The following is a 24,001-nucleotide window of genomic DNA, read 5'->3' on the forward strand; positions in this document are numbered from 1 at the left end:
CCCTTCTTTATCATTATAGAGATGTATTTGGTAACAACATACAGCTGGTACATAGTCGGTACTTAAGGCTAGCTTTGGGCAGGCAGAATGGAATTGTTGAATACTATAGACCTCGGTTGTGAAACTGTGAATTTTTGAACTCGGTTGAGTGCTCATTGAAATATTTGAGTTAATTGTCATAATGTAATTCTTAAAGCAATACCAAGCCAGTGGATATGGCAGGAGATGGTTCAGTATTTTCTGGTGCATCATTATCTTACTTGGATTGTTTAACCTTATGAATGATAAGTGACCTTAGTAAGTTCTAACAGGGTTGGTCAAGAGTTAGTTGTTGCATTATTAAGCTGGTTAGTCAACTGAGGCTGATATGACAAAACCATGGCTTACTCAAATAAAACAGTTGATAGCAACTATAAACAGTGCTTCGGCTATACCTTGTGCTCCTAGAGAGGTGTGAATGTTTGCAGAACTTGGCTGTATTAACATTATGAAAGAGGCATTAACAATAAGTTTGTTCATACTTAATTTTGCATAAGGTAAGGCTGTTAGGTTCCTCCTAAAACATGTAAGTCATATCCCTTGATATAAGTGAAATTTTTGTGCAAATATGTTTTATGTTTGACTGCTTGCTGAAACTTCACTCTGACATATATGTACCTCGTATAGCAGTTTCTTGTTGCACAGATTTGCCTCGTGTAAGTGCCTGAGTTCACTGTTGCACATTAATTTATTCAAAGTCTTGTTATGTGTAAGAAGAACAAATACAGTTCTGACAAACACACGTAGGGAGATTTGTCCTCTGATTGGATAAAGCATCTTATTCTGGTGGAATAAATAATCTTATTTTGTACAGTTTTTGATAGTGGCATTAGATTACTTAACTTTTTTCCAGAGAAAACCAGAATTAGCTGCAACTTTTCAGCTCTATTGTTCTTTGGCATTTTTTTGTGTTTCAAAGATCTTATATTTGTTAATTTATGTATTGAAATATTTATCATTCTTTTTTTTAGGAATTTAGTCATAAAGCTACACTCTTGAAGAATGGCAAGATAAGAACCAGTAAAGGACAAATACTACAGAATCCAGTTCAGTGGGTTAAAGACCTACTAGGAAGTGATATTTCTGTGACATGGAAGTATGTGTGGAATAAGGTAGGCCTGATTTGATTCCTGAAGTTAGCAATAATGAATGGCTGTAACAGGTTTCACTAATCTAGATCTCCTTACTGTTATTAAAGCAAAAGAGAGTACAAGCCTGAATTTTAAATACCTTCTCACTTTTGATGAATGAGCAGCAAAGAAAGTGCTGTAGCTACATAGCTGTATAGTGATGAACTTGTCATGAATGTTGAAAGAATGTGGAATACTCGCACTGTAAGCTAAAAGGGATTTGAAAGAGTAGCTTTAAAGATGGTTAAGACTGATAGAGAAAGCTGAAACTTAGCTTGAATAAAAAGGAACAAACTTACTGAAATATCAGGGTGTCATGCAGGACTGTTGCAAAAACACTGGCAGAGTTTAAAGGGCATTACAGATGGGCTGTATTATGCTTGGGTTTTTTTTCAGTTAGAATTCAATTTTGTATAATTTGTCCTTGATCTTGACAGATGCAGATTAGGTTTACAAGTGCATCAACTCAGTTTTGTAAGAAAAGTGAAGTCTCTACACCTATCAGAAAAAAACCCCAAAAAATGCTAATTAAAAAAATCAGTTATCCATCTAGATTTCTTTTTACAGGTTACATATCTTGGGACAGAATTGTCAAAATTTATTGTTGGTGAAGTGTCAGTTTCCAGTGACCTGGAGTTAACAACACAGAAAGGAAATCCTTTGGGTATGTACCTGAAAGCAGCAGAAAGTGATTTCTAAAGCTGAAAACTTAAAGCTGAAAATTGCTCTATTACTTTCTTTTTTTTTTTTTCTGGGGTGTACGGTTATCACTGATCTTGACCTTGAAATGTAAATAGTGCCAGAACTTGTACATGAAGTCTAAAAAAGTATACTTCTTCCATAAATTTGTTGTGTGAAGAGAATAGTTATTAATGGTTTGGTTGCTGTGTAAAAAAAAAAAAAAGTAACACTTTATATTAGAATATTTACTATAAAGTGAAGTTTCAGTAAGCTCTTTTAATATTCTTCTATTCTATTGCCCAGGCAACACTAATAATTAGGAGGATACTTAATTCTCTAGAAATAAATAGTAAAAAGAAGCGAAGTGCATTGATATGACAAACTGACACTGAACAATTTTTTCAGAGCTGCTTAGTAAACTTAAGAACTTCAGTCTAATTTTGATAAGCAATGTATTCTCAAGTCCCTTTTGCAGTCAGTTGTACTTGGGGTCCTCAAGGCTGTTGGGCTTTTGGGATTGTTTCTGTTAATTTGATAAGACACTCCATATGAACTGGGATACCAGGGTTGGTCTGTTTTTAACATACTGAAAGTAAATTTAAAGATAATCGTTCAAAAGAACTAACTTGATTCAACTTACTGTGTTCTACTGGTATTTGCTTCAGGCTAAGAGCTTCCAGATGATGAGTCTATTTTTCCTTGCTTCAATAACTTCAGTTTATACCAGGTGTAAGCGACTTAGATCTGGATTTAGTTTCCAAACTTTTTGATAGGCCTTTGAAAATTTCACTAGTTCTTCTGAATTATTTGTATTGTGACGAATTTATGATAAGCATTGTAACTTCTAGAACAGAGAAATCGATTTATTTGAAAACTATTATTAACAAACAAAAGTCAGTCTGAAGATCAGCAAGTGTTTTTCCCAAGTAGTCCAGGGTCATTTAGAAAAGAGTATTTAAGGAAGTTTTTTGTGATATGTGATTTAAGATGACAGTAGCCACTGCCTAATGATTGGTCTTAGATGAGAAGCTGAGGGAGGGAAATTCAAAGTGTTCTCAGTTTCAGTTCCATTTCGGATACTATATGGCCAGATATGTAGAGCATTAAACAGTGCCTTAAATTGTTTCAGAAGAGGATTAATCTGCACTGTTGTTTTGTGAGTATAGTTCTGGTCATTGGACAACCCTCAAATGGTTTCCATGCTCAGTTCATGAGTTAGCTTGTTCCAAGTGCTTTTTCCAACAGGTACTTTGCCTGCAGCCAGCCTGCTCAAAAGCAGAGGGAAGTTTGCTGGTGTGAATGTGAACTATTCTGTACCACTTGTCTGGAGGCATTCCCAGGCACTCTTCTATCTTTCTAATATGCTTAGGGCCTGTGTGTATTATATAGTAGAAGTTTTTTCTACTTTTCAGAGAAACAAATTTCTTTTTTTCTTTCTGTAGTAATGATTTTTTTTTTCTGTGCATCCCAGAGCATTGTTAAAAAAGAAGACTGGGGCCTGGGAATTTGAGCAATTTTGGAGGAAAATGCTATTATTTTTAATACCCCTCCCTCATTCTCCTTGTAGCTTCCCATACTTTGGCCCAGTGTTCATTGAGCTACTGTATGAAGAGCATGGAGGAGTGGGAAGAAAATGATATATGCAGTGGCTACACCTAGCCATCTTGGTGTAGAATAGAAAGAAGCAGCTAACAATGAAATTTTTGTACAGCCCAGTTTAGGAAGCTTGTCGTAGGAAGCTCTACCAAATCAAGGCCCCTTGGCAAGAAGAGGAGGAGTTGCTGTTCTGCGGCAGCTAACATAAGAAATTATCCAGTTTTTCAGCTTGGTTGAGATGTATAAGGTGCTTCAGTGTTCATACAGCATCAGACTTCTAGCTAACTTAGGGGTGTTAGTACAAAAAACTTGAAGAGCCCATGAAGTAAAGCTGTCCCAGACCAATGCATGTATTTAATAGAAGCCTTAGAGATTGCAATTTTGGAATTTGTCATCTAAATCGTAACTAAATTTCAGTGTAAGTATCTTCTTTGAGTCTGAGTCTTCAGTGTCTCCTAGGATCATGCTAGCAGAAAGCACAAATTACTGTATTCAAGCCTGAGTGAAAAGTAAACATTAAGCAAATGAGCAGTACTTTTAGACTATCTGTATGCAGGAAAACAGAAGAAACAGTTATTATATGGCTTAGAATTTCTCTGTGCTTTCTGATACTTGTCATAATGTTTGTTAAAAATGACCAAGAATAACAAGGAGTGAGAAGCAGATGTCAGCTGAAGAACAGATTTAAGTTGTAGAGCAAATGCTGGTGTTTATTTCACATTGAAATTCCAGCAAAGTGGCTTAAACGAAAAGCTTATTCAGTTGTTACAGTAAGTGTGATGTGCATATTCATTTTGCAGATTGCTATTTCAGGAAGAGAGTCTTTGGAAAACAGCATGACTAGTCCAATTCTTGTGCTCAGGCAATCTCTTACTGCCTTTAATAACCATTAGCCACCTGTAAAGATGAATACAGCTCTTGTTCACCTTTAGTTCATGGAAGATTCCAAAGTTGTATGGAAGAAGATTGTTTTCTTGGTGGCTGAACCATAAACTGTTTTGAAAGGTTTATGTTAGTGTTGTTTCAGGGATGGAGTATTAAATTTTAACCTGAACTCAGGAGAAATGCTTGAAAGCAAGTGAGAAAGTTGTGCTATGATTGTACGTGATATGGTATGTTTCTGTTTTCCTTTAGGCAAGCAATGAAAAACATACATTTAGTAGGCTACTTTTCAAGTTAGAGTTTTGCAGTGTCTGTTGAAATTTTGCCAAGGAAGATAGAGATTTAAAAAACCCCAAAAAACAAGCCTCAGTCATCTGCTGGGTTGGTAAAGGAGCAAAGGAAAGTTTGCCTTTACATGTGTTAGGTGATAAAAGGCTAAGTGAAAATGCAAAGAAACAAATTAAGAAAAGTAAAAAGCATAACTTCTCTGTGCATTAAACCATCAGTGTTTAGTGATACTTTTGTTTGAAGAGCAAGAAGTATCTTTTCATGCTCCCAGGAAAGAATTTTATCACAAGGAACCACCAGCACTATCAGAATTCTGGTAGTGGCTCCATTGCTCAGCCTCTTGGGAGCTTTGACCTGAGTAATATGCAGCCAAACACCACATCCCTGCCACAAATACAAGTTGTGAGACCTGTGTGCTGAAGGAGAAGCAGCTGCTGCCAGGGAATTTATGAGTAAGTGTTTTTTTAGCAGAATAGAAAACCTAATGGTGGATGCAAGGGCTATGCAAGAGATATGAAAGGAAAAAGAAAAGTAGGTGGCATGGAATTGATTTGTGTGTGGGAGGGAAAGAGTGTTGGGGAAAATGATTACACTCCTGAGGATTTAGATTAGATTGAAATGACCCAATAGCAGCGTTTTTCAGAGCTCAATATGGTTGACTCTTCTGTGTCCAAATTAGAAGCATTTTGCTATTTTGGTGTAGTTAACAAAATAACTTAATATCATTTTAAGTACTCAGTTAAATGTCTCAAAAAAATGATAGCATGGAGAAATGTCTTCTGGGTTTAGATGGAGAAATATGATACATAAACATTGCTAAATAATCTTGGGTAATCTAATTTAAAGGGGGGTGTGGAAATGCTTCTGAAGATGCTTTGACCTTCGTGTAGTTGACCAAGCTTGTAACTTTGTGTTTTCAGTATTGCATTTTTACATTGATTACTCATTAAACCCTATCTGTCATACTTGTTTGATTTGAACAGTGCCTATTGAACTTCATTTGGTATTTTTGCCTCTACTGCCTGTGATTACACTACAGAGGGATGACCCTGACTCACCACAGTGCAAAGTTAGAGTAATCAGCTCAAACCCCAGTGCCAGAGAATACTGCACTGGCAAGGATAGCAGTACTGAGCCAGGTCTGCCATGGGAGGCAGTAAGACAGAAAACAGAAGTGAATCTAGTCTTTGTTGGTCATTGTAAACTAAAAGTGCATCCACATTTTAAAGCAATTCTTAATGCTTCTGTACATAGGCCCTACAGCTACCTTGCAAAGAATTAAGCTGAGAAACCTCTGGAGAAAATGCTTTGTTGCTTTGGTTGCTTTGTTATCTTTTTTTTTTTTTTTTTTTGGGTAGAAGCAAACAGGCTTAGTATCTTAAATGGCAGGGCAGAATATTTGGAGGAAGGTGGTCTGTAAAGTTACAAAAAATAGATTGTGTAGTGGATTGTTATATTTATTTATATCAAAAAACCCAGACTGAACTGCTCTTTGACATTAATTTAAAAGCAACAAAGACTGTGGTTTATAGAAGTTATGTATTTCTGCTGAACAAATTAACAGCCACATTGATGTTTTCTCAAACATATTATATGCCTACTATTTGTGTTATGCTTGCCAGAATAATGATCTTGTAGCATATATAGTCATTGTCACCCTACCATCTAGGTGCTCAGTCCACATATTATAATAAAAATTAATAAAATGTAAATTTACAGGAATGTTGTTCCATATATAAATTTTTGTTCATACCTACTATAATTACTCTGTCAATTGAAGAAAAAAAGCTGCTGAACATGCAGTATAATACTTAAAAATTTATGCACCATCTCAGTTTTGGCATCTCTGCCTTGCACATCTCAAATCTTTTCTGTGGAGGTCTGAGTGAAGCTTCTCGGGTTTCACAGTCTGACCAATTTTTTTTTTTTAAATAAACTGTAAAAAGCAAACTCCTATTTCAGAAAGAAATTCCTTTGCAAGCATCTCAGGATGAGTGCTTCAGTAAGTCTCTTAAATGAAATTTTGTAAGTGCTATGAGAAGGCTCATAACCCTGGATTTACTGCATTGGTTTGCTCCCTAGTTCTGTTTCCAAAGAACTAGGCACATACACAATGCCACTGCTGTTTTACTTTCTGATAAATAAAATCTGAAGATAAAGCTCAGCTGTGTAAGTTGGCTTTGAACTAGTTTACTTTATGTGCTTTATTAGTCCTGGAAAATGATAGAAGGGTAATTAATTTCAGTTTTCTTGATAGTCAGTCATCCTGTCTTGTACACCAGTACAAAGTTGTGATGTTGAAATGGCTGACTGAACAGGAGAGCATTTCAATCCACATGAATCATTCCAGTTAAATGAAACTTAGCTATTATATGTGTCAGGACCTAAACAAGTGTAAAATCAAGATAGTAGAAAACACTGCATATGCATATTTGCAACAGTCTTTCATTATATGTTAAATTGTAAACTTTTCAGGACAGGGATCTCATATGCATATTTGAACCCTTGAAGACACTTTGTAACATAATCCAAATAACAAATCTAGCCCATTGTAAAATAACATATTTTACATAAATAACCCTGGGTTCTGGTTAGGCTCAGACAGTTATGTCAGAAACTACTTTCACTAGAAAACTTTACTATTCTCTTCTTTGTGTTTTTGAAGGAAAGCAGGAAAAGATGATGAATAGCATTAGTGGTTGAAAAGCCAAGATGTAAACTGAGAACCCCAAGTTTATTATTTCTGACAAAAATAACTTGGCTTACGGAACTTGATTCTGTATATCTGAATTTTTGGACTGGGTATTACTGAAGTAGTAGTTTATCATACTATTAATAATGGCAACAGTGATGTGAAAGAGAAGTGCTTGAAAAATTTAAAAACCCTCATCAAACAAACCATATACAAACAAAAACAAAACCCTGACATCTCATGTATATTTTTTCTTCCTTACCTATAATAGAATATTTGTCATCTACAGTATGTCCCCATTTATGTGACTCTAAAAGACAGGGAGATGAACTATATATTCTTTGTATTTTGTACTTGGAAAGAAAAGTGAGATTGTAGACAAAAATGTCTATCCATAATATTTTTCAATCTCGGGGGTATTTCAAGGTGCAACTATTACACTGTTCTCTCTTCTTTATGGCTTACAGACAAAATACTTCAAAGTACTTTTCAGTATTGTAAAGTTCCAGGCATTTGCTTTACATGCTTACATGCTTTACAAAGAAGTGCATAGTTCTGTCTGCAGAATTTACAAAGCAGTATTTTCCAGTAATTGCATACCTTGGCTGAGGTGTAGGCTTCCTTCATCTTGCTTTCCAAAATCCTCTACCTGCTGTTATTTGACTGTCAGCAGGGTAGGAGGTAAAATGTCACATGATTGATTCAGACTTGAGCTATGTGGCTAGCAAGAGCCAAACAAAAATCACTTATCAGAGGGCCAGAAATTGTGGGTAGGCAGAGGGGGCCAGGGGAAGGAAGCAACTATCAGGGACTGCATGCCATAGAAGCCAATCTTAAGATCTGATGTCTACATTTCTTATCTCTAATCCAGATTTTTCTGAAATTGGAAAATGACTTCAGAAGAAATCAGATGATAGTGTGATTGCACAGAATCACAGGCTAGCATAGGTTCAGTGGGACCTTTGGAGGTCTTCAGTCCAACCTTCTGTTCAAAGTAGATCAGTTTCAAATTAGATAAGGTTTCTCGATGCCTTGTCCAGGCAAATTCTGCATGTTTTCGGGGATGGGTATTCATATGTGTAACCATGCTCAGGATGAATTTTTCCCCAGTGTTTAGTTGGAAACTTGCTCGTTAAAACTTTTGCCTTTTTTTCTGATACAGAAACTATGTTCTCCTAAGTCCAGCCAGAGTACTTAAAACTGACTCCTAACAGTGTGCTTTGAACATTGGCTTTCTGGCCTTTTCCTCCTACTTAATCAGGTGCACTATAGCATTTTCATCTGCTTTGGTGGAGACTGGGAGAAGACTGAAACAAACAGAACTGTTGTAGATTATCTTCTTGGAGCACGTCTTTTCATGTCTTACTTATGAAAGCAATAAATTCAAGGCAGTGTGGGACACATCAGCCTTCAAGAGGCACTGGCTACTGCCTGCTGCTTAATAGCCAGACAGGCTATTTTGGCATCACCTTGGTAATATGAGGTGGAAATATTTAGGAGATTACCTGATGATTTTATCTTGGGAAGTGTTCACATTTTATCATTTCTTACCTGGTTGGTGTTTTTTTCAGGAATCACTTTTAACAAAGTTATGATATAGCTTTTAAACAAAACAATTCACCATATGATCACCATATGATAATAGTGTAGGAGAAGGCTCTAGAAGTTGTTCTGAGATTGTACATAAAACTCCAAAAACAGCCGCTGTAGGTTTTACCAGTGCATGAAAAACAGGAGCTGTCAGTTTTTCAAAGGGCTGTTCTGACCTGAACTGAAACTTGATTTATAACTCGTCTTTTGTTTCTTCCAACCTGCATTTCAGTCTGTTGTAAACTGCAAGAATTTTAAGGTGTTCTGGTTTTGATTACCCAAATTTGGAGCTGGAACTTTTTATGTACTGTCTTGGCACGTTAATTTCAGGTTTTCTAAAATGGTTAGAAATAATTTTAGAGAACTGTTTTCCTTTCAAGTGAGTATACAAGTGAATCATTATATAATCAAGTCTACAACAATAACATAGTAGGTTAAAAAGAAGGAGTCGTATGCTGGAAACCTACACCTTTCTACTCTTACCAAGAAATAGTCTCCTACAATTATTTTTAAAGCAATCTTTGGGTCCTTTAAGAATGGGTACTAGTATATGCTTTTGTTGATGTTGAGTTCAAAATCATTAATATTGATATTTAAATACAGTGATGGACTTAATTGAGAAACTGAAAGGTCATCTGGACAGCTGTGTAAAAGCATTTTTTATAGAAAATATTTTTAAATAAGAAAAATGGAACCAGACATTCTGTTTTATTTTAGAAGTACTTATTTTATTTTATTTATTTATAAATTCAGTCTTGAAGATAGATTCTTTTATGGGAGGATGTGCACAGTTCCTGGTTAGTATTGGCATGTATGTCAATTATACTTCTCTCACCTTTTGGGCATAAAATAATTTTACATCTACAGCAAAAAGGAGCTACTAAGATGTAAATTTTTGTTTTGCTTCTCTGAGAGAGTATTGCAACATTGCTGGATTTCTACACTACATTGGCAGACTTGACTTTGAAACATTGTTAAATGAATAATGTTACAATATCTTGATGCACCAGTCCAAGGTACCTGAAAAATAATAATTCAGTATATGTCACATAATAAGTATATGTCACATAATTTGTTACTGTGTAACAGCCTATACCCTAGGATATGTAGGAGAAAAAACAGTTACTATATAAGAACCTGATGTAGGCAGGAGATTATTGGAAAATAATATATTCATATCACTTATCTGGGTGATGCTCTAAAGAAGCCTATAAACCAATATTTCTATTGTACATTTTTCAGACATTTAGAAACGGATGAATTATTAACTGTGTGTCTTGAAAAAGCATAGCATCTTTGGGTTCATTTTTGGGAATAGTACTTTCTACCATATGAAACATAAAGTAATTTAAAAATTCAGCATAAACCTTGAAACTAATGCTTTAGAATAAAAGGCATGAATACTTGGTCTCTAATCATACCTGAGTCCTTTTACTATGCAGACACAGTGCAACAAGAAAGGCCACTGTTATGTAGTAGTTAGAAAGAATAATCATTCTAAACACCTAATATTTTTCTTTGCTTTTTGACATTGCTTTTGCCAATATCACTGGATACATAAAGAGACCTTGAACTCCCAAGGAATACTATCCTTTATTGATTGGAGAAAGAAATGTTTCTTTCTCAAATACACAATTTTATCTAGAAGAAATGGAATAAAATAATGAATTGTGAAATTATGAATTAAATTCCACGTTACTGCTATACAGATTTCAGTTATAGGTAGATGGTGAACTGAACCTATAGATCATCTATGATGAGTCATGCCTGATATGTGAAGAAAGAAACCATGAGCTGAGGTACTGTCAGGAGGTGCTCTATGTCCTTCTGGCACTGTTACAGCTGTTCTATGAATTACCTGGTCATTACAGTCCATTAAGGAGCTTCCAAACGGAATTTATTTATTTATTTATTTATTTATTTATTTATTTATTTAGATGCTATAAGTAATCTTTGATTTTTTTTTTTTCCAAAGGTCCATAATTACCAATGCAAAAAATGCAGTGTGCATGATTTAGATCACTTTATAGATTAATTCTTGGGGAAAAGGTACTTTCAGCATTGGGATGGAGATGAACACAAAGCATCACAATGCAGTTAGTCAAAATTCCTGCTAGCTTCTGTCTTGTAGTAGGTGGACACCACTTTAACTTTAGGTGTCTGACTGACATGATTGATCTGTTCATTAGAAGAAGATGTCTCCTTACTGATTGGTTTGTAAGGACAGACTGTGGGCTCCAGCACTTACAAGAGAAAAAAGGAATTGACATCTATATCATATAAAATGAATCAAGAACTCTGGGGAGACCTGAAAGAAGTGAATACATTTAGAGGAAAAAAAAATTAAATTACTGGGAAAACATTATGTTTTTTCAGCTAAAGTTCTGGTCTTACAATGGCAATCTGTCTACACACATCTCTTTTTCCAAAATACCAGGTCTCAACTAGCTTTTCTTTCCATTTGATAGATCATGAATACAAATTTTTTAAAGACCTGAAGAACACAAAAGGCAGTTACTTGCTTTCAGTCAAACCTCAGGAAAATATTCAGTAAAATAAGTTCTTGATGTGTCATAACAGAAACTATTGTTATATTCTAATCTTAGGAGAGAAAAAGAGCTATATGTACCAGGCCATGCCTCTGGGTTAAAGGGAAATAAGGCATAGGAAAGCTTTAGTTTCAGGCTAAACTAGACAAAAGCTCATATTCCTCTAACTGAGATTTCTTCTTCCTTAATAATTGTAGAATATAATGAACCAGTACCATATTGAACTGCCCTGGTGAACTTTTCAGCTTAGTTATTAAATTTCATGTGTTAATCCAGATTCTAGTGTCCAGGTTCAGTGTATAAGGTAATGGGAACACTTAATCTGAAAGAAAAGTTATTTTCAAAATTATTACTAGCATGGGCAGAATTATTGTGCCTCAGACCAGTAGCAGCCTTTATTTAAAATTCAGAAGGCCCAAAAATGTTTATATGAAGTGCTGGCTGAGGCCTTACTTTGTCTGAATAGACAATGCCTGTTGGAACCCTTGGATTGTGACTGATCTTTTCTAAATTCTTGAGGGTAGTGTGGATAAGACAGATTTTTGTTCTATTAATATTCTGCTGTGGCAGTTCAGATCAAATGCTGTCACCTTTAAGTGTGTTGTTCTTAGATCTTCTCTTTGCTTATGCATTTGTAGCCTGTGTCTAGGCTAGTTGTGCTGAACCAGATCCTTTTGTGTCTCAGAAGAATAAAACCTCCCGTGGCTTTGCCAGATACTGCAAATCAGTTAATCTTCCCCTCAGATCTGATAATCATCATTACCTGTTTTATAGAAGCATTTAAACTGGATTTACTGTTGCTTGTAAATTTACTCAAATATGTTGCCTAAAGTGCAAGAGCATTTAAATTCTTTTACAGATAATTTACACCAGTAAGATAATTGTAAAATATGTAATCCAGTTTTTGGATACTTCCCATACTTTCTTGCTTGGGAAAAATAAGGTAGATAGTGGGATTTTTAAGGCCTGATCTTTCAGGAGGTATTTGAATGATCAGAAAATGGTGACTCTGCACTGAAGTGACAATTTTCTCTTCACTGACTAATGCTTATGCAACTGGAGATTATAGTCTGACATTTGTGTAGTTGCCATTAATGGAAATTCTGCTTAAGTACAATTTTCAGATTCTTAGCAGCCACAGCAGACAAGGACTGGTAGAGATGCAACAAAATGGAAACCCAAGTTGAAAATATTTAGAGTGGTTTCAAAACTGTAGGACTAAAATGGATGCCTTCAAAGACAGAAGTGATACTGATAAGCAGGATGGAAAAGCTATCAAGAGACGACTTGTGTTTTCCCCATATTTATGGAAAAAACCCTCTCATTCTGATATTGATACTTTATCTTACTGTTCCTGAAGATGATAGAAGACTTACAGAATAGGACAGCAAGGATGGAAAAGCAGAGAAAGGCCCTGCTTGTGTGTCTAAATTTACTAAGTTTGCCTCTATACCTGAGACACTGAATTTTGGATAACAGTATAGGAACCTTTCTTGGCTGCTTACAGCCTCTAAACTGCCAGTCTTTTTTAAGGGGATTAGAGTTAACAGTCAGCAAAGTGCAGGAAGAAAATATCAAAGTGGGTATCAGAAGATTAAATATAGTAGCAAAGGGAGAGAGAAGGGGAGAAAGATTTGAGAAAGAAAAATGCAAAGGAAAATAAATCATTGGTGTCAGAGGAAGAAACATAGGAACCAAAATACTGATTCATACCTACTTGGGAAAACTACTGACTGTGGATATAGAAACTTTTTTATCAAACACTGGTGTCAGAACTGAGAAAGGTGGCTTTAGGATGTGTAAATTACTGTGCTTTTGCTAGATGTTGACTGTTGTCTAATATTACTGGGAAGTGAAGAATATAGGCATTAGATATGTTAATTATTCACTTAGGTAAATTACAGATGGTGGAATAGTGATCTTTAATCAACAAAATGTTAATCCAATAGTTAAAACATAAATTTGACACAAAGGAATCAACAAAGAAAGCTGTTAGCTGCTGCTGAAAAAGGTGACTTCAATATATGTATTTGGTCTTATCTCTCTTACATTTCACATTTGAGTTGAGAATTTTTGGTCAGTAAGTTAAATCTTTGCAGCAGAGAGAAGAGCCTTTCTAAAGTGAGAAAATAGCATCTTTTCTCCAATTATGATCTATCAATACAGGATGTTAAATTAGTTACAGGCTTTGCTAAGAATTTTCCTTCTACTTACATACAAAATGTGGACATTCCAGAACAAAAAAAGAGCATTTTTTTAACAAACTAGAGCAAGTTGAAGTCATGCCTATCCTGCCATTGTGTACTTATTATTAATGAAAATGTTTCATCTCAGTTTCTGCCAGTTTATTTTCTTTTTAAAAAAAATCCCAGGCATACTTTAATATCATTTTTACCTAAGATGTCTTTAAAACTATTTTGTGATTTTTTTTATCCGAGATTTCTTGTACCCTTTACAACATCACTTCTAAATGAGTGTGTAAGTTGGCTTCTTCTGGTGTGACTGCTGCTTCCTAACCATGAGGAGTGTTGTGATGTAACTTTCCGCGTAGGTCTAGTGTGCAGCCTGCCCATCTTTGTTGCAGTCAGTGATACTTAAATATATTCCAGATATCAGATCATACATTTTGTTCCATTGTGTACTGTGTTATGTGTACTGAACATGCACCAAGCTTGTAAGACACACAAGACTATTTGCACCTCTGAACACCAGCCTCTCTCTTCAAGCAGCACTTTGCTACTTGGCTGGCTTTGGGTGCTGTGCTCCTGGAACTCAGGAAATGGCAGGGAAAGCGTCACCAAGACATGGAATTAAAAGGTCTAATACCTGCGTATAGCACTGTTTGTTTTAGCACTGGCACCATTGATGTTGTCCATTCAGTGAGTATAGTTTGCTTTTTAGAATCAGTGTAGGTGACAGAAATGAAAAGTGGTAGTAACAAAGAATTACCACTTGGGATGGCATATGATAGCCCAGTAATAAGTACAAGCTAAATGGCCAGCTGATGTCACTTCAAACATGTTTTCTTTGCCTTTTGACAAGGGTTTACCTTGATTGATCTAATAATCCTGAAATATGTATCCTGGTTTGCTTCTTGAGGACACTTGAATGTTGTTTGGACACAATATTTTGTTGTGGTTTCTTGTTGGTTTTTGTTGGGTTTTTTTAAACAGAAACCATCTCCACTTTCATGACAGTTCTCTCTCTTGACACTGTCTGCTATGTGTAACAGTTCTGCCCTCACTGGCAGTTTTCTGTGTTGGGCTGGTTGTGGCAGCTCAGAACCTGTATTACTTTGCGCAAGGATACTGAAGGGAGAAAGTGGGGATGAAAGATGTATGAAAGCAAGTAACTCTGAAATCTCAAGTTCCAGGTGCCTTTTGGAATCTGTGGTGTTATGGATCAATGTCTTCTAATATTTCTTACTGGTGGATCTTTGCAATGTTACTTTGTTACTGTTTTTTAACAGTGAGAAAAGTTCAGCTTCTCCTGTACTGGCAAAAGTGCTTTAAATTTATGCATTGCAATAGTTAATTCAGTCCAGCAGATACTCAAATATTGAAAATACCTATAGTTCAGTCCTGCAGTTTGTTCTGTACATGTCTACACTTTCTTTTTATAAAGTTGTTTCAGGATAGGCATTCTCTGTGAGAGATTCCTTATTTTGGGAAAGTACATTGAACATGCCTCTTTGTAGACATACTACATAAAATTCAAGCAGTATTGAAGAACAACTGCATTTTCCCATTATATAATTGGAAATGTCTGGGATGGCTAGCTTCCTAGGCTGGGCACCAGGAGGTGTAGTGTGGCCCTTGTTTCATAGTCGACTGAGTGAGACATTCTGGTAAGGTGTCACAAGTCTTACCCCACAAGATTCCTAGGGTGCATTACAGATTCTTAGGGATCACAAAGGCTTGCAAGGTTCTGACAAACTGCAAACACCTTTTTAGGTAATAGTGCCGGTGATTGCTTTCCATTAATCTAATTTACCCTCTGTAATCATTTGCATTCATTTTCAACAGGCTCTTCTGTCCAGTTCAACTCAGTGGAAAGCTTGACACATTTACTTCAATTCCATGAGATAGTAATGGCACATCAAGAGGAGTTTCTACCATGCTCTGCAATGGAAAAGCACTGGAATTTCTACAAAGAATGCAAAGATTTTGGATTCTAAAGACTTCTTGAGTGCTAATGCATTTTTCTTTGCCATCACTTAAAAGTAAACATTGGAGCTTTTAGAACTAAGTGCTTTGCTGCTGTCATTTTGATAAATCATTTGTCCAGCGCTTGGGATGATGGAAAATTTGTTTGGGTAAGTGAGGAACAGGGAAGTAGTTAGTAGCCAGCAAAGATAATTGTCAATATTTACTCTTGCAGTGCAAAATTAAGAAATGGGGAAGGTAGATAGGACTTACATACTGATGCTCATTGTGAGTTATATTCCAGGTAGATTAGTTTTAAGTTGAACTTTTAAGTTTTAATTTCAGATTAAACTAACTGCCCATGCTTGATGGGGCAGGACAGAAACAGGCATCAGCACTCAGAGGCAGTTCTTACACCTAAACCTGGAACTTCTGTGGCTGAGTATGTGCTATCAGAAATGGCAGTGCATGTTTGTGTAGTAGCATAAATTGTTAGGTTAGGCAAAAAATCAAGATGAGCAGCCTTGAAAATCATCAGGAGCTTTGCATTATGTGGTGTGTATATATATATATATATATATACACACACACACATTTGAGAATTTGAGAAGTAGGGCAGGTGCTCGGAGAGGTTAAAAGAAGAATCTTAGCTGTTGGAAGTGCTCAGGAAAATTCCATTCATGTTCCAGCCAAATCTCTCTGATGGGCAGTAAATGTGCTGGCATATGACAGGAAATGCAATTAGCCTGTTTGTGGAACACAAATTTTTCCAGGTAACAGCATCTCAGATATTCATCCCAACCTCTGAGGGATTTCTATTTGTTTTAATTTTACAATGTTTGAATCTGCTTTAGCAGCATATTTGTAACAGATTTGATTGTTAAGAGAGTTATAGGCATTCAAGTGATATTCTTGCTCTTTCGTTCTTTGGATTATAAGAAGAGATGAAATAATAGTACCTGCTACTCCTAACTCCAGTAAATAGGATGGGAGGTATATCCTGTTAATACATAACGTCAGCAAGCTGTTTGGAGTGTGAAGAGCTCTTCTGCAAAGATCTGATTAGTTTCTTAAACGGAAGTTGGTTTAGGAAAGTGAGAGGTGTCTGATGTGCAGAGAAGCTAGTGCTATGCCCTAGGATGCATGAGCAATCACAGCCTGATGGGCTGTAAGAAGAACGAAATGCCAATGGCCTTGAAGTCAGGAAAAGTAAAAGCTGCTGAGTGGCAGGTATTCTGTAAAATCAGTTTCACAAAGAAAGAAAATTGAGTGTTCTCACAACTGCAGCAGCAAAACAAACCTGAAGGCATATTGTTTCAAAGGAAGTGCTCATTCAAATACTGCGCTTTCTCTGAAAAGTAAAAGGTATTTGACTATTAAAATGACCTCTGAATTACATGTTTGTTTGACATTTTTTCTTTGTTGCAAGATGTCTAATAAAATTAATGTACAAAACCTGGGAGAATTTGGCAGCACTATTTTGGTCTATTATATTAATGTGATTACATGACCTAAGGCAATCCTAAGATACTGTGACAGAAAAATGAATGGGCAAGCTGAGCAGAGAGGTAAAAATGCAGTGATACATGGAAACCACTGTCTCTTACAGATGCTGTATGTAAAAATAATCTACCACTGAGGCTTTTTTTCAGTTGTATATAAGCATCTTGAGAAAGGCATTAGCTTGACACAAATGGTTTAATATGACTAACAAATGTAGGGTTCTGCTCCCCAAATCTTAAAACTGTGAATATTCTCTAATTACCCTCCTGGAATCTTTTGGTTTTAATATAAAGATCCATGAAGAGAGAAAAAACTTAATAATTTTTTTTTTTTAATTTATGCTTTTTAAGTGTACTTCTGCATAAAAATATAAGTGTCTGTCACTGGTCAAAGATGGGTTGCTGTTAGTGATGCTAACTGCAGCAGAGTAACAAAGCTTCTACTCACAAGTGGCAGATCACCCTCCCAGCCCCTTCTGCTACTTTCACCATTCAGTTCTTTTTATTTAGTAGACCTCTTCTCCACTCCTAAGCTGTGAATTAGCACTTTACTTCATATGGTGCAGGCTAAAGTAAAAAAGGATATAAAATGCAAATAGTAAGACAAAGCTCCTGGCATTCTGACTGCTGTTAATATTCACATGGGGAATAAAAGGATAAAAAGGTGATGTAAAAAGCCAAAAATTCAGATTTGTATTTCCACAGATTTATTTATTTATTGCTGATATAGAATTAAAAAAAAATAATTGGTGGGGAGATTAATACCAGTAAGGAAGAATGCAATATTCAAAACAAAAGAATGAGTGAGGAGGAAGATAAACAGCTGGGAGGCAGGCAATATAACACAAGATCCATCGATTCTAAGGCCAGCAGGAACCAGTGTGACCTCCTGAGTAACAGGTCAGAGGTCATGAAGCTCTGTAAGCAAGGTAAACACATGAAGAAGAGGAAAAAAGTAAAGGCAGGTGCAGAGAGAGCTAAAGCCATTCTAAGCAGAGGATCGACACAAAACATTGCACCTTCTTGCCAGACAAAGTAGAGCAGGTCAGGGAAAAGAATAATGGGAATGAAAGTCAGCTTGGGAATGGTATTTACAGTACTCTAAGGCAATACTGCTTGGGTTTTTGATGGTGGAAATGCAGCTAAGGGGGAGGGAGAGGGATGAATAACGTTGCCATAGGAGTTTGGATAAACTTGAGTTTGGATTCTTGAAGCAGTTGCAGTTCACAAGTGTTTTGTCATGATGACACAAAGACTTTTTTCCTGATCTTCAAATTCAAACCTTAATTCTAAACTGGAGGAAAATACTCTGTTCAAATCAATAAATTGAGCAACTGCCTACATGAGACTTAGGCCCTTTATTCTTATCACCAGTAGTTAGTTAACTAGTTGGGTAGGAAATGATGTGGATGATCTGACAATTGAAGTGCTGGGTTACTGGCCATATCAAGAAAAACATGACACAGGAAGGGAGTAAAATATTTCTAAGGAATGGGACTTTGGAACAGGATTCAAATAACTTTTTATGTGATTTTTGTATCTCTATGTTTTTATGGATGTGGGTTTTTTTGTTGGGGTGTTTGTTTTTATTAAAACAAAGCTTTGGCTTTGTCTGTGGCAGGAGGTTTTACCACTTACTCCAATACTGGTGTTGCAGAGTAATCCACAGGTGAGTTTTCCAGCATCTGGGGCCTTTTGATTTCACTTACGCATTTTTGTGGTGAGAGCTCAGACACCCAGCTACATATAACTTGGTCACAGTGGCTTATGCAATTACCAGCCTTAAGCCGAGCTGTCACAGCGGTGCCCAGCTGCAGGGTCAGCGCTACAGCAGCAGACAGATGCTCTCTGGTGCTGTGGCGTCTTCCACATTTCTCACCGAGCCGGTGCACCAAGGGCCCGAGGCTCTCTGCGAGTAGAGCCAACAGCTCGGCTTGACCTTAAAACACCAGCCTTATCCTGGAAGTGGTTGGGGTGCTGCAGTATTCCAGTGCAGCGGCAGGTTATTTCGCTGCTAAATAAAAATAATAAAACGTCCCAAATCAACCTGCTATAAAGCAGAGGCTTAACGCCAGGGTGCAGCTTATTATTTCAGAGATGCAGCTACTGCCGTGCCTCGTGCCCAGCCGTCCCGGGACCGCAGCAGCCCATCCCTCTTCACGGCTGTGCGCTCCCGGGGCAGCCCTGAAGAGGACAAGGAGCCGGGGCCGGTGACTCGTCCCCAGCACAGCCCCAGCCCTGTCGTGCCGGCTGTAATGTTTGGGAAGCTCCTCGGCCGCTCCGCCCCCGAGGGGCAGTCGTGGGGAAGTCGGTGCCGCGTTTGCCGGAGGGGCGGCGTGGAGGCGGCGGGTTCCTCCGGCTCCCAGGTGCTGGCGGGGACCTCACCGTCACCTCCCACTCGTCCTCCTCCTCCTGCCCGCCAGGTTTCGGGGCGGGCGGCTGCCCTTCGTTTTTCCTTCACGTCATGGAGGAAAATGCTGTGCCGCACACACATCACACGCCCCGTGCACACAAGAGCACCCCTTCGAGCCTAGCAGGGCGCCGGCCCGGGACGGCCGCGATCCACTCGGGTGAGTGCGCGACCGGCGGGCACGTCCCGGGACAGCGGCGACGAGACGTCCCGGCCCGCGGAGCTAAGCCCTAACTTCGCGGAGCGGCGCGCTGAGGTGGCAGCAGCCCCCGCCCTCCTCCTACAGCGGCTTCGCTGTAGGCGCAAATTTGGATGCTCGGCCGTGGCGGCGGAGTTTGGGAGGCGAAGGAGGAAAGGGCGGCACTGTGCGACTCCGCGGGAGCGCAGCGGGCGGCGCTGCGCGGGGGAGAGAGGGCCGGGCCGGGCAGGGCCGGGCGCGGCGCTGGAGGCGGCCGGAGCAGGAGGAGGAGGGTCGGTGCCGGTGTTGCGGGAGAGCTCCGGTAAGACGGTGCTGTTTGTCTTAAAAGTTAGTTACGGGGGGATTTTGCGTCTCAGTAACAGGGTGCCGGTTCCGGAACCGGGGCGCATACCTGCCCGCAGCCTGGCTGGTAAGCGGTGTACCCAGATAGCCTAACCTTCTCTTCAGAATCAAGTTACACCAACTTAAAGTAAGGTTTGATAAGAGGAATCGGGGTTGCTGCGATGCTGGCGTTTTTTCGTTTACCAGTAAATTGTTCAGAACGTTCATATAGCTGTGTTCAGATTTGCCAAGTGCATTTAGTCGTTTCTTTGATATGAAAGAGGTACTTTTCCTTGCGAAGAAACAGAAAGTAACAACAGCAAGAACATGTCAGAACTTCTTTTTTTTTTTTCGAAGAGAGGCAGTATCATCTTGTCCCTTATTATTGGGTGAGCAATTTACTAATGCCAGAATAAGGTTTAGAAAAAGAAGACCTTACTGGGGACTTGCACTGTGTCCCACCTAAGGATCTGCTCCACTGAACATCCTCTGACTCATTCCAAATATCTAATCCATAAATCAACCTGTTTCATTTTGAGATAGGCATGTTTCCTTAATAGTAGCCTGTTTGCATGAATAAATTTCCTTAGTAGTAATCCTTTTGCATTTGCTTGCTTGTGAGAGAAACAGCTGAGGGGTAGAGATGGTAGATAAACTTGCTGCTGATGTGGAGGTGATTAACAAGAAAGAGCTGCTTGCTCAAGTGAGCTGTAGCATGTTCCCCCCCACCCCCACACTCCCTAGTCTCTGCGAGTCAGAAAGCTGATGTAGGTCCAAAAATGACTGGATGAAAGAATTCAACATTTCATAAGAAACAGGCATTTGTAACCTGTCTTTGAAAACTTCTAAGCTGTAAGGAAATGGATCTGGAAAGGACATGTGGAGAAGATGTTAAAGAGTTTTCCTTCTTTCTCCTGTTTCCAAGCATCAGCTTTTGACTACTATGAGACAACATCTTGGGCTGGATGGACTCGATGGATATGATGTGATTGTTCTTTCATGCACACAGCTTTTCTGAGGTGGCCATAGAAAGGGAGGTGAAATGCTAAAACATTTGTACAACTGTGGTTTCTGATTTTATACATTCAATAGTGGTGGGTTTTGGCCCTGTTCCCGTGTATTTCTGTGTATGCTGCCCAGCTGTAAAGGCATTTAAAGATTGCCAACAAACCTGGCTAATCCATTTTGACAAATGTGTAGTATAAATTAGTAATTCCTAAGGATTATAACTTTCAGAAAAGCAGTAATGGTGATAAGGAGTACATTCAAGTTTCAGTTGCTTGGGTTGGCACCTCTGTGTGTTATTACATTGGGTATTCAGACCCCCAAGAAAGGGGGTCCACACGCTGAAAACTGCATGTGTAGGTTCTGTAAGTTTTGTGGTTCTTAACCTATACTATGCATGCTATTTTATGGCCTAATATGTGCAAATTTTTCTAGTCAGTCAATAGGCTGGCTGTGACCATCCTGTAAATGCCTTGCTGAGAGGCAAGAGACTCTATGTGAAATGAGTAGTCCAGGTAAGTTCAGAGGAATTAAGCTTAAAGCATTTACGTAGCAGTTACAGCTACAGAGTCATCAGGAGTAATATGGTGACTCCAGCTTTTGAGGTCTTCCAAGAAATATTGATAAAGGAACTAAGAAATGTACCAGATGAGTCATAAAAAGCTCATTTCTGCAACATAAACAGCGGGGTGCTGAATCCAGCAAGGGAGTACATTTTGCGTAATTGTCGACATGTCAAGCCTCATCAGACTCTCCCAGAAACACTCGAGGATGGCTTCACCAGGGTTTGCAGTGTGGCCAGGCGCAAGGCAGAGATCACTCCGCTTTTAGTACAAGCTGTGAAGACAGGGGAGGTCTTTAATTGCACCGCACCCAGATAAAGGCAGGTGGTGGGGTAGATACCAGCCTGTCAGAGATCCACCCATCCTCCTGCAACAGGCCCTGTTGTATTCTCTAACGCTGCAAGGCTCGTCTGGTGGGTCAAGTGGTTAGCCTGTGGCCTGTGCAGGATTCCCTGGTGCAAATCAAAGACCTTTTCCTTTAGAATTGACTGTGGAGTGCAGTTGGCCTGTGTGTGTTTTTGTGGTGCACTGTTGTTTGCTGGGGGAGGTCTTTCTGCGTGCTTGATTTCCAGGCAGGGACAAGTCAGCATCCTAAATCTTCCTCAGAAGATGCATAGCTTTCTGCTGACCTTTTTCAGTTTTGCATGTGCTGGGAGCTTTTGTCTCACAGAAAATGTCCCATTTTCTTAATTTTTTTAAAGTCAGTTTATAGCACATTATATAATTGGCCAGGTACCCTCCCATCATACAGAAAAGAGGTAAAGTTGACCCAGCTACTGTCTTGATACATTGCATCTTATATGAACAGGCAGTGCCAATATTAAGTATTAATATTACATATGAAGGAATCCGGATACTGTTATTTCTGTATAATTTTGCAGTGCTGGGGACAATGAGCTAAGACAGGACTGCAGGAGCGAACCCTTGAATCTGTGACACCCAGGGCCCTGTTTGGGGGTTATGACACTCAGCCTACTTCAGTGACAAAAGTGCAGTTTGTAATTCTGTATCATCTGGGAGACTGGTGATGAAGAGGAGGCTGGTGTGTGTATTTTGGTCAAAATGGGATGGAGAGGAGGACAATGCTGCATTTGCCTTAGGAATACTGCTGCAGTGCTTTCCTCAAGGGAAAATACCATGATAGTTGTTAGCGGTATACACAAATAATACAGTGTTTAGTTCCTCAAATTTCTTTGTAAGCATCACACACAGAAGAGTTGGGTATAATCGCCAAGAAATTTATTTCTTGCCATGGGGACTTTGTATACCATATGAAGTACTTATGTATAGGTGAACTTGTAATGCAAGCCACCATATCTAAAGAGAATTTCAGGAAGTATGACGAGGAATGTGGGTCTCAAAAAAGTAACCCAAACTTCTGGCCTGAGTGTCAGAGCTATTTTATTTGTGGAGGGAGCAAGGCCTCTGACACCTGGAGTCATGGTACCTGAAGTATTACATGCATCTCAGACTTGGTGAGGCTTTTGACAGACTCCTCGTGTCCCAGTGCTTTTTTGCCTCTCCCCAAGTCCTCTTTAGTCTGCTGGAGAAGGAAATCAGGTTGCTTTGATGTGATCTGTTCCTTTTATGGTGTTCCTTTCTCCCTGCCTTCTTGGTGCTTAGAAATGCTATGTAAGTAAACAAGAAAAAATTGTTCTTATACAGATAATGCCTTCCACAGCTTAATAACAATAAAACTTTCCCAACTAACCAGCCAAAAAGCAGAGGCTCATTAGTTCAGAACTGCAGCCCATAGCCACCCCTGGGACTTAACATACCAAGCCTCCATGATCACTATTTTTCAGCTAACATTTTACAATTTTCTTTTTTTAATTTGTGCAAGAAATAATGTCATCCCTACTACTTCTGTATGTCCGACTTCATACGCACGTGAAGCACTGATACTGGTGGAGGCTGCGGGCAGTGGCAGGATGGAGCAGACACTTGGACTTTGTTTGCCCACTGAGCTGGCTGTACCCATATTGATCTCCTGGGACAGAGCATCCTAAAGAGGGGAAGAGACCACAGCAAAGTCCAAGAGGTAGGTCTGCGGCTCTCTTTGGTGTGATCTTACTGATGTGACAAGCTGTGACTTTGCGGGGGGAAATGACTTAAAGAGGCTGATTTACAGTGGGGCTGGGCAGGCAGCTTGGTGGTGGGGTGAAGGAAATGGAGAAATATTTTGAGCTGTTAATGGGAGCTTTTCTGCAGTGCTGTGCAGTTTCTCCTGCTTCCCTGTCTAACAGGAAATTTCCACCCTCTTTTACAGTGCCTCTCCTTGCCAATGAACACAAATTCTGTCCCTTTGGATTTTATTTTTATGTTATTCTATAGTTTAAAGGTTAACCCTCTCTCCACTGTAGTACTATTGCTTTAAACTCCCATATGAGGTGGAAAAAAGCTGTTAAA

The 24,001-nt window shown here is 38.7% G+C and overlaps 1 protein-coding gene across 1 annotated transcript in view; it reads left to right on the top strand.

Annotated features, from left to right (window-relative positions):
* ANKRD31 (ankyrin repeat domain 31) overlaps nt 1-15,624 on the top strand; it is a gene marked incomplete at both ends in the record, with an annotated part of 60,943 nt that extends 45,319 nt beyond the window's left edge. Inside the window, 3 exons of the mRNA XM_084224602.1 lie at nt 1,011-1,151; nt 1,737-1,833; nt 15,473-15,624. Of these exons, the coding sequence (XP_084080728.1) occupies nt 1,011-1,151; nt 1,737-1,833; nt 15,473-15,624 (390 nt within the window). The remainder of the gene's footprint in view (nt 1-1,010; nt 1,152-1,736; nt 1,834-15,472) is intronic.
* Between the last annotated feature and the right edge of the window lie 8,377 nt (nt 15,625-24,001).

Source organism: Fringilla coelebs, assembly GCF_963513975.1.
Source record: "Fringilla coelebs genome assembly, chromosome: Z".
Classification (NCBI taxonomy): domain Eukaryota; kingdom Metazoa; phylum Chordata; class Aves; order Passeriformes; family Fringillidae; genus Fringilla; species Fringilla coelebs.